At 43.7% G+C, this 13,292-nt stretch overlaps 1 protein-coding gene across 2 annotated transcripts in view; it reads left to right on the top strand.

Annotated features, from left to right (window-relative positions):
* Positions 1-13,292, top strand: part of SLC38A10 (solute carrier family 38 member 10) — a 433,558-nt gene that overhangs the window by 83,650 nt on the left and 336,616 nt on the right. For both annotated transcript variants that reach the window (XM_078654197.1, XM_078654198.1), the window contains exons 3-5: positions 1,955-2,000; positions 3,665-3,758; positions 6,320-6,463. In XM_078654197.1, coding sequence (XP_078510323.1) covers positions 1,955-2,000; positions 3,665-3,758; positions 6,320-6,463 — 284 coding nt within the window. The remainder of the gene's footprint in view (positions 1-1,954; positions 2,001-3,664; positions 3,759-6,319; positions 6,464-13,292) is intronic.

Here is a 13,292-nt window from a genome sequence, read left to right as displayed (position 1 = left end):
CATGATTAAGTTTGGGCTGTGCCTGCACAATACCATTATCCAGTTCAAAGTCCAGTACTGGGATGCAAGCATAAGTGAATCTGGGCCTGTAGGCACTTTTTTGTAAGGCACATGGTTTTGATCATGCTCTTGATGATGTATTTAATACTTTCACTATGAAGTGAAGTGGTTCGGAAGACCATCAGGAGAATTTCCAACTGGCCGGTGTTTGCGAAAGCTCAATAGGCTGGGACTGAGTTGGACATATGCCAAGCTTAGTCTAAATGGGATCCTCTGGTTCTAGATTTGAAAATGACTTGATCTGGCAAACTGTATACAATATGCATGGGCCAAGTCCTGATCTTGTGACCTAACATGATTACGTTTCTCTGAGGACTTGAAGTCCAGCCATAACGAGCTCAGAGTTGGCAGGATTGGATGTGAGCTATTTGGACCTGTAGCTTGCTGACTGTACCAATGTCAGCGAGGCAAGGGAAAATGCTCTAGATTGCATTAAGTTTCAATTCTCAGTGGTTTAAAAAACAAAAACCTCTGCAAGACCCATTCGTGGGTGGCTGACAATGCTCTCTGGCCTCCATCACCTCCCTCTCCTCCTTGTCTTCCTACTTCTGTATTGGTTCTTGAAGCAGGCGTGTATGATTGCTCCACCTCCCCTTTCCCCTGGTGTCTTATGCCCCAGATTTAGCTGTTCTTATTATGACTAGATGTAACATTTATGGAGGTCCTTTCGTTCCCACCCACAGTGTTTGGAAATAAGTGGGACTGCTGATGAAACAACTGGGCTCTGTACGTTTGCTAAGATTGCACCATTTATTGAACAAAGGGATTACGTTTTCATGTTTTGCTGGGAATTAATTCAGGTCATCCTGTCCTACACAATACAGTTGCAACATCAAGTGTTTTATATCAGTTTGTTCTATCACTGAGTTTCATTTAACTAGCTTTTGGTTAACTTGATTTTCCCAAACCTAAAATCAAGGACGTTCATCCTTGAGGGCTCCTGTAGGCTCTCATTGTTCTACAACCATATACTCTATTTAGGAACTTTCATTTCGGGACATGCATCATGTCCTGTTTCACTCTTGCTGCACACTTTCATGGTCTTCCAGGTTTCTTTGTGTGAATATTGCACACTACCTCGCGTATTAGCACTGATGTTCCATTTATGTTTCTCATTCCTCCTCACTCTTACACTATCTATCGTGCTTGCTTATTAGGCTTTGACTGCTTAACCCACATTGCCACTTGTTTCCACACACCCTGGTGGCCACTGAGTGCTGGAAGTATTGTTCCCCTCTAGTCTGCTCGTCTCCCTCTGCATAAACACCACGCCGTTCTAGTGCCTCCACATTACAGTTATATTACCCAATAACCTCTTACTCTGATTACTGCAGAATAAGTTGGACCGCTGGTATTTTGAATTCTATCAACTAATTTGATCAGTCCTCTCCAGTGCCAGTCTCAGAGGTGGCTCTTGACACCGGGCATATATTTAGGGGCTGGTAAAAGCTGTTTTTTGGGGAGTATGTAATGGTTGTTTATTGAAAGATGGAGGATGGGTAGTGGGTGCTGGGTGTGTATTTGGAGATTTTTGGTAGGTCTGCTGGGAGCTGGTTGTTGTGGATCTGATTGAGAGGAGAGCTAAGGTAAAGTATCTTTAGAAGGGACAGTTGTGGGTGGGATGTGAGGGAAACATAGTGGGGTGTGTGTTTGAAGGGGCATATTCGTATGTTTTGGGGGACACAAGTGGTTGATGTGTAATAAGAGGCACTTAAGTTAAAGAAGGTCAAATTTTCATGTTGTCAAGAAATAAAACTTAGCATACCCCCAAAAGACTCAGTGATGTGTGCTGTGTTCAGTCCCTGCCTTAGGGTTGTGACTGACCTGTCAAGGGAAATGAAAGTCCCCTCTGAATCATAGCACACTGACATGAGATAATTTTCTTTCTTTCTAGCTTTTCATGCCTACGGAAAAGCAGGGAAGATGTTGGTGGAAACCAGGTACTCCTGCAGTGGAAGGATTTCTCTTTTTAATGTGACGCTCTTCTTTGTCTCAGATTCGTATTTCTTTATTAGTTTTGAATTTCTTCAGATAGGTGTGATGGGAAACGACTCCCTTTATATTGATGGTTTACTGAAGGTCGGGAATGAGAGCACCCCTCAATAAAATGGACTGGAAAAATGAACGGGCACTTGATCAAAATGAGTATGTTATGCATTTACTGTGACCACAAGGCCAAAGACGCACCGAAAAAAGATTTTTGTGCTAATCTGATGCATAGGAGAATTTGTGTAAAAAGAATAGGCTGGGTGGTGGCTCTCGTATTACCACTTAGGTTTTGGGTCTATGCAAAGACTTTGTCAGAGAGTGACGCACAGACCTAAAATCTAGGTTTGTGTCCTAAGACCCATCAACCCTCTCTTTAAACTAATGCGCTCTTCCATTCAACTGAAATGTTTTTCGGGGAAGCCTGTGAGTTGCACTTAAATTATCATGATGTTTACTAAAATAAACATAACTCTATTTTGATCCATTTGTTTACCATATCCCTCAGTTCCCTATTCTTTGCTCTTATTTCTAAACTTGTTCCTATTTAAAGTGAATGAATTTGCTCTTTCTTGAGCATCTCATGTTGACACTTTATGTGTATCTTGGGGAATGTTTTGACAACAGCAGCCTCGGCTGAGCATTGCTTGCGTAAACCTTTCATATTGCTTGTATTTTCCATTATCTTCAGTATAGTTCTTTGAGTGACTTTTGGGGGAATGAAGCCTCCAACACGAGTCATGGGTCTGTGCCTGCCTTCCCTACCTAAGGGACAGACGAGAGGCAGACATCTCTAATTTGAACAATTTACTACTGAGCCATTGAACCAATTTTTATGGCTATAGCTTACTTTCTGCCGAGCAATCCCCATTCAGTCTCGATGTAGATTGTGCAAATTACTGTTGTGCCTTCTCATTGCAATGATGATAGAAGTAGCTCGAGAGAAACCTAGATGCGGTTTTGAGTGGGCAGTTTAACTAGCAGATTAGATTGTGTTTGCTTGCTTCAGATGGCCTGTTTTTTTTAATTTTAAGGTTCATATACGGATCTCGGGCACAAAGCTCTGTCACAAAATTTGGGACATGAATGAGCATAAGCCAAAATTGAGCTTCCCATATTTTTCCAAACAGTCTGTCGGCAGTCTCAAAAGCTGGATCAGGTGAATTTTAATAGTGCTGTTGGTAAACCCTCCCTATTCTCGGACACCCATGGAAACCCAAGATGTTATGGTCTTTGCTCTTCGGACATAAGGCTTAGAGCTTGGGTTCTAATTTCTGGAAAATATGATCAGAAACTTGGAGATGAACTGGCATCAGAACATATCAGGTCTGTTCACTTTCTGAGAATTTCAGTGGTTTCTTAGAGCTTGTAGCCCTACCCTATGCTAGCTTTACTACTCTGCATACGCTGCCTTACTGAGCCTACTTACGATTGAGTTGTGTATGGTGATCTCATTGATTTCACATTGCCTGTGACTTAACAAGGGCCACAAAACGTGAACAAGAAAGTATCTGAATACTGCACTACAATTTTGACGTTCAAGTGTATCAGTTACCATGACTTCCTATGTCACTAACACAGTTTTACCTCCTCTCACTCCCCTTGTTTCAATTTGCAGCATGATTGGGCTGATGTTGGGGACGTGCATTGCCTTTTATGTTGTGATCGGCGACTTGGGATCAAACTTCTTCGCTCGCCTACTTGGACTTCAGGTAAAGAATGTTCTTCTGCAGGCTGCACCTGGCGGTCTTCCGGCATGGCAGCTGTTTTTACACGCTGTACCTTGTTGCCGTGCCGTGTAAACGTTCAGTGATTAGGCACATACACACCTTCCTCAATCTTGTCGGTAAAAATGACCATCGAATTGCAGAACCTTTTTTCTTGAATACCACTCTCGCCTTCCTTCTTCCAAATCTGATAGCTCAGTCATACTTTTGCTTTTCAGCATGCTGCTAAAACCTGCAACTCTGAACTGACTGCAGTTTGCTTTAAAACTACCCCTGTATTGTTTGGCAAGCTGTGTGACTGGGTCAACAAGATACCTGGAATGTTTTTTACTAATGCTGGTTTGTCCAGTTGGCCTTGGTTTATGCACTTTTTGTCAGCATTGCTAAGATTATTTAGACATTTTCTGCCTGCAATGTCAAAAGTTTTGTAAACATGCTCTTCACGGCGAAGGCAAGACAGACAAGTTTGTTCAGTTTAACTTTCCTACATGTTTTCTTCTGTACACATGCATTGTGCCCTCAAACTGACCTAAAATAAAAGGTCTGCAAGGGACCAGCGAGAAAGATGTCGAAGGATACAAAATATTGCAACTTAAATGAATGAAAGTCATAAATTGGGCGCACTTCTTGATTGAATAGATTTCTGCTGCTGACCTTGGGAGGTCAGGCTGATTGAGGTGTTTAAGGCTCCTCACAGCTGAGTAGGTCTGTAAATCCAGGTTCAGTACTCCTGTTTGAAATTACCTCTGTCATAATAGCCTCAGAGACAGTTTTGGAAGAGACCACTGCTGGGGAGTACAGTTTTCCACCTCATAACACGACTTCTTAGCTGGTGTTCTTGTCATTTCCACTGGACTTGTGTCCAGGGAAGGCCCGAATTATGCTTTAGAGTTGACTTCATTATTTTATACTTTTTACACTTGTTAACACTGTCTGGGCATAGGGTTAATGTTGTGTCAGGTGTTTCATGAGGTAGAATGTTCAATTATAATCTGTGGAGAGAGGATTCGATGGAGGATTCCAGGATAGTCCGTCTTTGTGCTCTATCCTGTGTCCATTTACAGCCACTCAGAAGAACCCTACAGTTAACATACCATTAGTAATAAACAACAGAAAGGTGACCAGTCCACGTTTGAGAAAGGCCTGTGCAAACAACATTTGTCACCTCATCTTTAGTAACTTTTGATCCGTTTGATCTAAAAACAATTTGGTTTGGTTAAAATCTGCAGTTTATGCAGCAGATGATTGATCATGCGGCAAACCCTTAATTATGCAGAAAACGCACAGTTGCAAATTCGTATATAATACCTCCCAGTCAGAAAAGGTTTCTGTATAGAGAGCCATCCATAGTTGTGATGCTTTTCTCGTGACCACCGATGCTGTTCTTCACAGTGAAGGTGTTAGGATCTGGGTCTCCCCCTTCTAGCTGCAAGGGTCGCATTTCAAATCCCGTGGTGCAAGAACCAGTTCAGTGCACCAATATGATTTAGAATTCCAGTTGTACTTGCACCCGTACCTAACACACTGAATAGTGCTTTGTAATAAGTGTTTCCTGATCACGAATAGTCCACTGGATGAGTTGAGGGACACAGTGGATCTCCAAACCCCCTTTCAAAAATTAATATCCCACTCAAAATAGCACAAAGACACGGGATGAATTTTAAAATATGTATTTCTAAAACCCACGTCTATTATTTAAAATATAACCGGTAACCCTGTGGAATGAGAAAATAAATTCAGTAATGCATGACATGTCCAGGGAAAACAATATAAACATTCAAAACCTGGTTAGTAAGTTCCTAGCATCCTTAAACCGCTGATTCTAAGCACTCTGCTAGAAGCAAAAAATATCAAGCCTATACATCGACTTTCTTAAGATGGACTGCAGACCATACCTTTTCTCTGTAAAGTTAGCTGTTAACTATTCTTTGTCACAGCTTTTGCTCGGGAATGATGAGCACTGCAAGACTGAAGGACATTTCTGTGTACTGCCCCAGGAGCAGTCTCTGGCCGAGGCTGATGGTAGCTACAAACCAGCGTGACCTCTGGCATGATAGTCCTCTGGTGTGAAGTCTTATGTCCATCCTCTCTCACTTATGGTCAGATAACTGCATTTTTAAAGTATCTGATTTCCTTATTTTTTCATATTTATGAAACAAAAAAGTACTTGCAGACGCTAAAGTCTAACAAGACTAAACAAATAGGGAAATGATTATGTCGTCTCGAATTACATACAGGTAATATGCTCCTATAACTAAAACAATAAAAACATGTCTGCATTCACTGTAAGCATCCATGATGTTATGGCAGCATCCATAATAAAAACAATAATACATTTTCAGCCTAGATAGGAGGCAGACATGATACTAACACTTCTGTGTGTGTCTGAAACTTCAACCTTTCTACTAAAAGAGATATAACAAAACTAGAATAGGTCTAAACGGGACTTATCACAGTTTTCAGAACAAAGGAAATGTGTGTGGGGGAGGTGAAAGACCTAGATATGAGTTGCTTATGGCATGATACATTTACTTTTCTGTATGCAGGTGACCGGAAGTTTCCGCATCTTTCTGCTGATCACAGTCTCGCTGTGCATCGTCCTTCCGCTGAGCCTGCAGAGAAACATGATGGCTTCCATTCAGTCCTTCAGTGCAATGGCCCTCATCTTTTACACTGTCTTCATGTTTGTGGTAAGAAGAAGGAACAAAGATGCTGCTTTAGTGGGGAAATATGTGGATAAGTACTGGCTAATAGATGGAGAGTGAAAGACTAGAGAAGTATGAGGGCAGGGGTATAACCAAAAGAGTCAGTTGCAGTATATTATAAAAGATTGTCTTCTGTACATCCTTGCTCTTGGGCTTAGCTGTCAATGTCCCTCATACTGTAAATGTTCCCAGTCTGATGTTTTGCAAACTGTAGTTTGAACGTTTGCTTTTGCATAGCTTTTAAGTTTAGTGTCCTGCAAGAAAAACAGTTGAATGCAGCTGGTAAGAAACTTCTTTATTCTAGCACAATGCCAAAGTCCACAGTTATTCCAGTTATCAGTAATTCAGAACATATTGTAGTGTGCAGGGGCATGCGCTCTTCACTGTAACATTCCAGGTGACAGAACTGAAGAGCACATGCTAGATCATGGGAATGGACAGCAGCGAGGTGAAGGAGAGTCAAGTATGCTGCACAATTCCCCCGCTCAAACAAAACTGGACGACAAAGAAAAGCGAGGAAAGCAAAGAAAACGGAGAACAGAAAACAAGAATTCAAAGGAAGAAATAGGAAAATAATCCCACAATAACGTAAATGGAAAAGTTACACACAGAGCCCAACTAAAGAAACGTGTAACACAATAACCCAAACATAAGACTGAGAACAATCAAACAGTCCTGTTTCTTCTCATATGTATAAGTAGGAGTAGCCACGTCAAAAATGTCATTCAACACACTTTTCCCCAAATCGCCAGTAACTCCATGTAATTAGAGTCCTTCTTCCTTACTACAGTCGATACTCTCAAGAAAAAGACCCTCCTCAGTCCAGCACTTGATTGCTTCCCATGTATTCTATCCTCATGGCAGCATTTCAGAACTCTACCAAAATTCCACTCTCCCATCTTGTTTACCTCGACAACCTTGGACCTATCCTGTTCAACTAAACTCAGCTTGCATACACTGTTATCCACTCACCAGAACTAAAACTGAGCAACTGAACTTTTCTATGAAAGTCATGTTGGAGTTGCTTACACAATTTTCTGATGAATACGTCTAACCGCAGATTCCTTATCTTGTGAATAACCCCAAGTGCCAGACTGTATCTGGAAACTTTTCATGCATCCGTATGTGGCGTTGTGCAGCTTCGAGTCAGATCCGTTCCGCCCCAGTTTGCTGAAGGTGGGTACTTTCTTTCTTTCTACGCCTTCCGAAGAGGAAGTGGAGCTCACGCCTTCAAATTTGTGGCAGGCTTGATAGACTATATTTTCAAACTTATGTCCAGTGTGCAAGGAACTAATCTCCCCACCCCTGTCTAAAGCAACAGTGTTCAACCCTTGTGGGTACTGCCACTAACAAATGTTGGTTACAGACTCCCTCAAGGTTTGTCTCAAGTGTTTGGGCTCCTCACACAACTCAGCGTTTTACTACAAATGTCCTCAGATGAATCTTAAAGCCACCTGGGACCGCAAGGCTAATCTCTACTCTGTTGATCATTTCAGACAGGGCAGCTCCTGCTTGAGGGCATGGATGCATTTTCATTTCCGTGGTCATTCTTACAAGGGTTCATCCTCCAGATCAAAATCATCAAGTACTTCTAAAATAAGAAACATAAGAAGTCAAAATGCAGCTTTCATTCCTCCAGCCATGAGGAGTATCATGAACCCCAGGATACTCTGAAGTTGCGGACTCTATCTCTGACCTCGGCACTGATCCCAGCCATAATACTTATGTAACCCAGGGCCGGACTGAGCACCAAAACCGGCCCTGGCAAAGTGCTCGGCTGGCCCCCTGGGGGTGCGACCGCGCTCGTTGACAGGGCCGGTTTTCGGCCGATTTTGTTACAGGGCCGATTTTGCAGCTATGCTGCAAAAACGGCCCTGTAACAAAAACGGTCCCCGGGGCCCAAAACCGGCCCCCACCCTCGCGGCCGACCGGGGGATTGCCCGGTGCCCGCAACGGCCAGTCCGGGCCTGATGTAACCCGAGCTCCAGGGTTTATTGGCAATGCCACATTGTTAGAAATGGGGTATCTGGTTGCCTTGGGTATGCACCTAAGCCAGGCAGAACCCACCACTAGTCAGGGCACGTCAGTTACACACTAAAGAGAACCGGTGTTCACCCTCTTGTAGCTTTGCACAGAGCAGGCAGGCAACGTGTAAAGCTTTTGTGCAGCACATTCACACAGCAACACAATGAATACACCATAAAAGAGACTCCACACAAGATTATGTAAAATAGATTGCTGTATTATACATCCAACAAGACCAAAAACGGCATGAATAATAAACAATCCAATTATTTGGATGGTACTCATTATCCTGATCACTAGAGGCCTAAAAACAACATATATTATAAATACTTTGCAGGTATGGCAGACTGATTTAGAGAATAACACATGAATCACAACATATAACCATTGAACATAGGGCACAGCACACTTGCACTCCTATTAGGCTGGTTATGGTAAATTCTGTGAACTTTTCTCAGACTAGTGCACTCATGAACAAGATGTAGGGCACAGACGCACATGCACACCTACTAGACGTGATACGGTAATCTGGTATCGCCCGTTGCTGAATGGAAGAAAAGCACATTCCCTTCTATTTGGCATTATGGGATACTACCGGGCACTGACCAGGGAACATACTTCTGCGGTGCAGGCTCACACAAACCCTTTCTGGGCCCTCTGCCTGGAACAAAGAATGCCCCCAAATCTGTAATGGGCGAGGAGCCTCCGGCCGGTAGGGCCAGACCTCGCAGGGGTATGCAGAGAATGGCTCCTGCGGCTGTGCAGTTGCACCAAACTCAGTGCGCAGGGTGGCTGCGGCTTCCCTAGATGTGCAACGTACGCAAGGTCCAGTCCTCCCTAAGTGAAGGGTGAGTGTGACCTCCTTTGCTGGGACCGTGCAGGCTGGTTTTTCCCCTGATCATTGTTACGGCCCCACAGCTGCCTGAGTCTTGACAGATGACGCGGCGCACTATAACTGCGCGCTGCGGAGGCGGTCAGAATCTGGGAAGGGGTGCTGCCGCTCTCGATTTCTGCACAACACGAAGCAGGTGGGCCATGAAGGTGGGGGCACTTGGGTGGGGGAAACAAAGAGGCACACATGGATCTATCCATATAACACAGAAGCACTCAACATACGCTATCTGTTGACAGTAAGCAGCACTTACCACGCACTTTTTTGTAGATTATGAAGTGAGGAGCAGTCGATCACAGCTCCTCAAGTAGCACGCTGCTACCGGACTCTCAAGAAAGCAAAAGACACACAAGTAATGGACGGAATGCATAACAAATCAAAATATTCACCCCCAGTCAAGAGATCTGGGTTAAATTCATTATTCTTTTGCTCACCATGCCACCCCAGTTTAGACCTAGCCATATGCAAATCAGTCTTGATGCTGTGCCTCACGGGAACAGTCCTGCCCGAACTGCCGAGCCAGGTCCTCCCTGGACCAGAAACAAGCATCCTAGGACTGGTTTCGGAGCAAAAGAATGATGGATTTAACCTAGATCTCGTGACTGGGGGTGAATGTTTTGATTTGTTCTGCATTCCGTCCATTACTTGTGTGTCTTTTGGACTCCCAAGAGACAGAGTCTCATGGCAGTGGGGCTTAAAGGCAATCTTTTATGGCCCTGAGATTGCAAGAACAGGGGGCAAGCCACCAAGCCCTCGGAGAACACTTGGGGGAAGGGGGAGCACAAAGGGAGCAGCAGGCCAGCACATAGTCGAGCTGGAAGGGGCTGTCTATCCTGCAGCCCAGCAGTCAGTAGGCAGCAGGCAACCAAGCAGGTAGTCCAAATGGCAGTTTCTTCTGGAAGCACAGAGGTTCTCCTGGCAATGTGCAGATTGTAGAGCCAGCAGTGTCTAAAAACATGGGGTCAGAGCCCCAGTACTACTTTTTTGTTTTTTTTGTTTTGTATAGCGCAAACTCGACCCAAAGGTATCAGAGCACCTTACATGAGCACCAGTTACGTTACAGATGAACACATTAATTTTTGTTAGGCAAGGGGAGATTAAGTGATTTGCCCAGAATCACAGGATGTTCAATATCCCTGCAGAGACTCGAACCCGGTTCCCCAGCTTGGAGGTCGACCGCTCTAGCTATTTTGGCCACATCCTCTCCCTCTACTACTCCTACTTATACTCAAAAATGTATTTGAAGATGGGGTGACTTCAAAGTAACCCTTAGAAGTGTGCAACAATTCTTTTCAGCCCGGCTCTTGCTCCAGATGATGAGTGTGGTTGTGGGGGGGTAGTAAATCAGCCCTTTTTATTAGGGCAGGACTCCCAGCCCAGGAAGACTATCAGTATGCAGATGAATGCTGATGGATCCCCTGCTACATCCAGCCCTTGTGTTGTGGCTGTCTAGAAAGTATTCACAAAGTGTAGCTGTCACCCAGCCCAGATGTGTATTGAAGCCAGACTGCAAAGCACATAGTCACAAGCACAGAGCAATGCTCAACATTTTTTTTAAAGTGGCATTTCTAGAATCGTAATGTAAAATCCAGGTACACTAGTAAGTACGATTTATCACCACTATTCTGAACATACAAAACTGGGCACTCCTTTCTGATCAGGCATTACCACTTAAAAGCACATAAGGGAACTCCCAATGCTAGCCTATTAGGGAGTAGGCCTCACTGCAGTGAAAACCAAATAGGCTGTTTGTACTACTAGGTCATGCCACACATAAAGGCACATGTCCCACCTTTTTACTTACACAGCACCCTGCTCACAGGGCTACCTAGGGCCTACCTTAGGGGTGACCTATGTGTAATAAAAGGGGAGTTTAATGCTTGGCAAGTAGTTTTAAATGGCAAGTTGAAGTGGCAGGCGCACTAGTGGTGTTTAATTTACAGGCCCTGGGTAATTGGTATACCACTTTACAAAGGTCTTACAAGTCAATAAAATATGCCAAACAGATGTAAACCAATAATAACTTGTCAGAGGAGCGAGCGCAGGCACTTTAGCACTGGTTAGCAGTGGTTAAGTCCCCAGAGTCCTAAAGCCTACAAAAAGCACATTCGAAAAATAGAAATGGAAGGCAAAAAGTTTGGGGTTAAACCTGCAGAAAGAGCCAGGTCCAACACTCAGCAAATCCAGACTTTTAGAGAGGCCTTGCTGTCATTGTTTCATGCAGTACCAGATGCCTCTAGAGTGCCTTCAGGCCCAATGGATCCGAGGGGGTCGCCAGTCAGTCCACCGCTTGCGGTTAGATCCCTGACACCAACTATGCCCTTCAACACCATTCTGGGGAAAGTCCTGATTCTGGAGTAGGCGCTGAGCCCAATACCCCTTGCGTCGCCATGTCCTCCACAAGAACCCTGAGCATCAACACTGACGCCGGAGGGAAAATCGATAATTCTTTTTGACACTGAAGCGAATCCACTGCAACCCCCATCAAAGTCGCAACCTCCTCACCCCTTAGCTTATTCAGGTTTAGAGATTATTCCTTTACAGTACAGACTAACTGACCCTAATGAGTAGGATAATTCACTGATTTATGAAGATGAGAATCAATATCTGGAACTTCAGTTCACCAGTGGCCTGATGGCCCGCCCTGACACTGACCTCTATTCACCCACTCCTGACCCATCAAAGGAAGAGTCTGCCTACTTTGCCAAGGTCATTCAGAGAGCAGCAGCGGTCCTAGACTTACAACAACCTACCCATGAGATCAAGACAAACGTCCTAGCAGAGGTCCTGCTGACCTCACAGAAAGCCCTCCTGCCTTTTAACAAGGCCTTACCTGACACTATGCTGGGTATCTGGGTGAAGCCAGGATCTTACCTACATAGTAATAGGCAGATGGTCAGTAGACGGAGGCCTGCCCTTAGAGACCTAGCTTTTCTGATGCAATACCCCACACCAGAGAGTCTGGTGGTCCAGGACTATCTCGAATCCATAGGGCTAGAGGTAATATAATCAATATATTAGGTATTTACTAATGGTTACCTATAAGTAAGCCAAGACAACAACAAGGTATGGATTTAGGGCACAGTATATTATTCATCATATATTGTGAAACCTTACAAATAGTGACATATTAATGGCACATACATGACTACTGAATAACATTTATATAAACCAATAAACTTGACATAGATGTAACAAAACTGTGATACAAAAAATAACAAGAAACCATTACAGATGTTGACATACAATACATAAATTAATCAATGTGGTGTCCAAAGGAAACATGTATATGTTAGAGTAGATGTCCTATTTTGCTTGGGTATATAGTCTGCTCTACATAGATAAGGAACACCTCTGTTTATCGTCCGTGTTTCAACCCAGAGAAATTAAGTGTTGGTATAGAACATAAAAGACTGGTCGTTTTCAGGACAAGGAGCCAAATGGAACAGCCTGTGGTGAGAGAGCCTCAAAAATTAGGAAAACTCTGCCGATATTCAAGATCTCGCTTAAGAGCCCTCAAGCCAGATCTTGAATATCAGCAGAGTTTGCCTACATATTAACTCGATGTGCCGTTAATATGTCACTATTTGTAAGTTTTCACTATATCTGATGAATAGCATACCGTGTCCTAAATCTATACCTTGTTATTGTCTTGGCTTACTTATAGGAAAAACATTGTAAATACCTGATATATCGATTATATTACCTCTAGGCCTATGGATTCGAGGCATCCAAATAATTCATGTAGAAGAAATACAACACTCCCTACAGAACAGATTGTTGTTGCATGCCACTAGACATCCCAGGTTCTGCAGTAAACTGGGTTACCCCATTAGCTTCAATGGTCCAGGACTATCAGCAGTCTCAACCCCAATGTGTTTCCGACCACCCAGCGAG

The sequence above is a fragment of the Lissotriton helveticus genome, chromosome 7, assembly GCF_964261635.1.
Source record: "Lissotriton helveticus chromosome 7, aLisHel1.1, whole genome shotgun sequence".
NCBI classification, from domain to species: Eukaryota; Metazoa; Chordata; class Amphibia; order Caudata; family Salamandridae; genus Lissotriton; species Lissotriton helveticus.
Note: the sequence above shows the minus strand (reverse complement) of the source record. Positions and strands in the feature narration are given on the sequence as shown.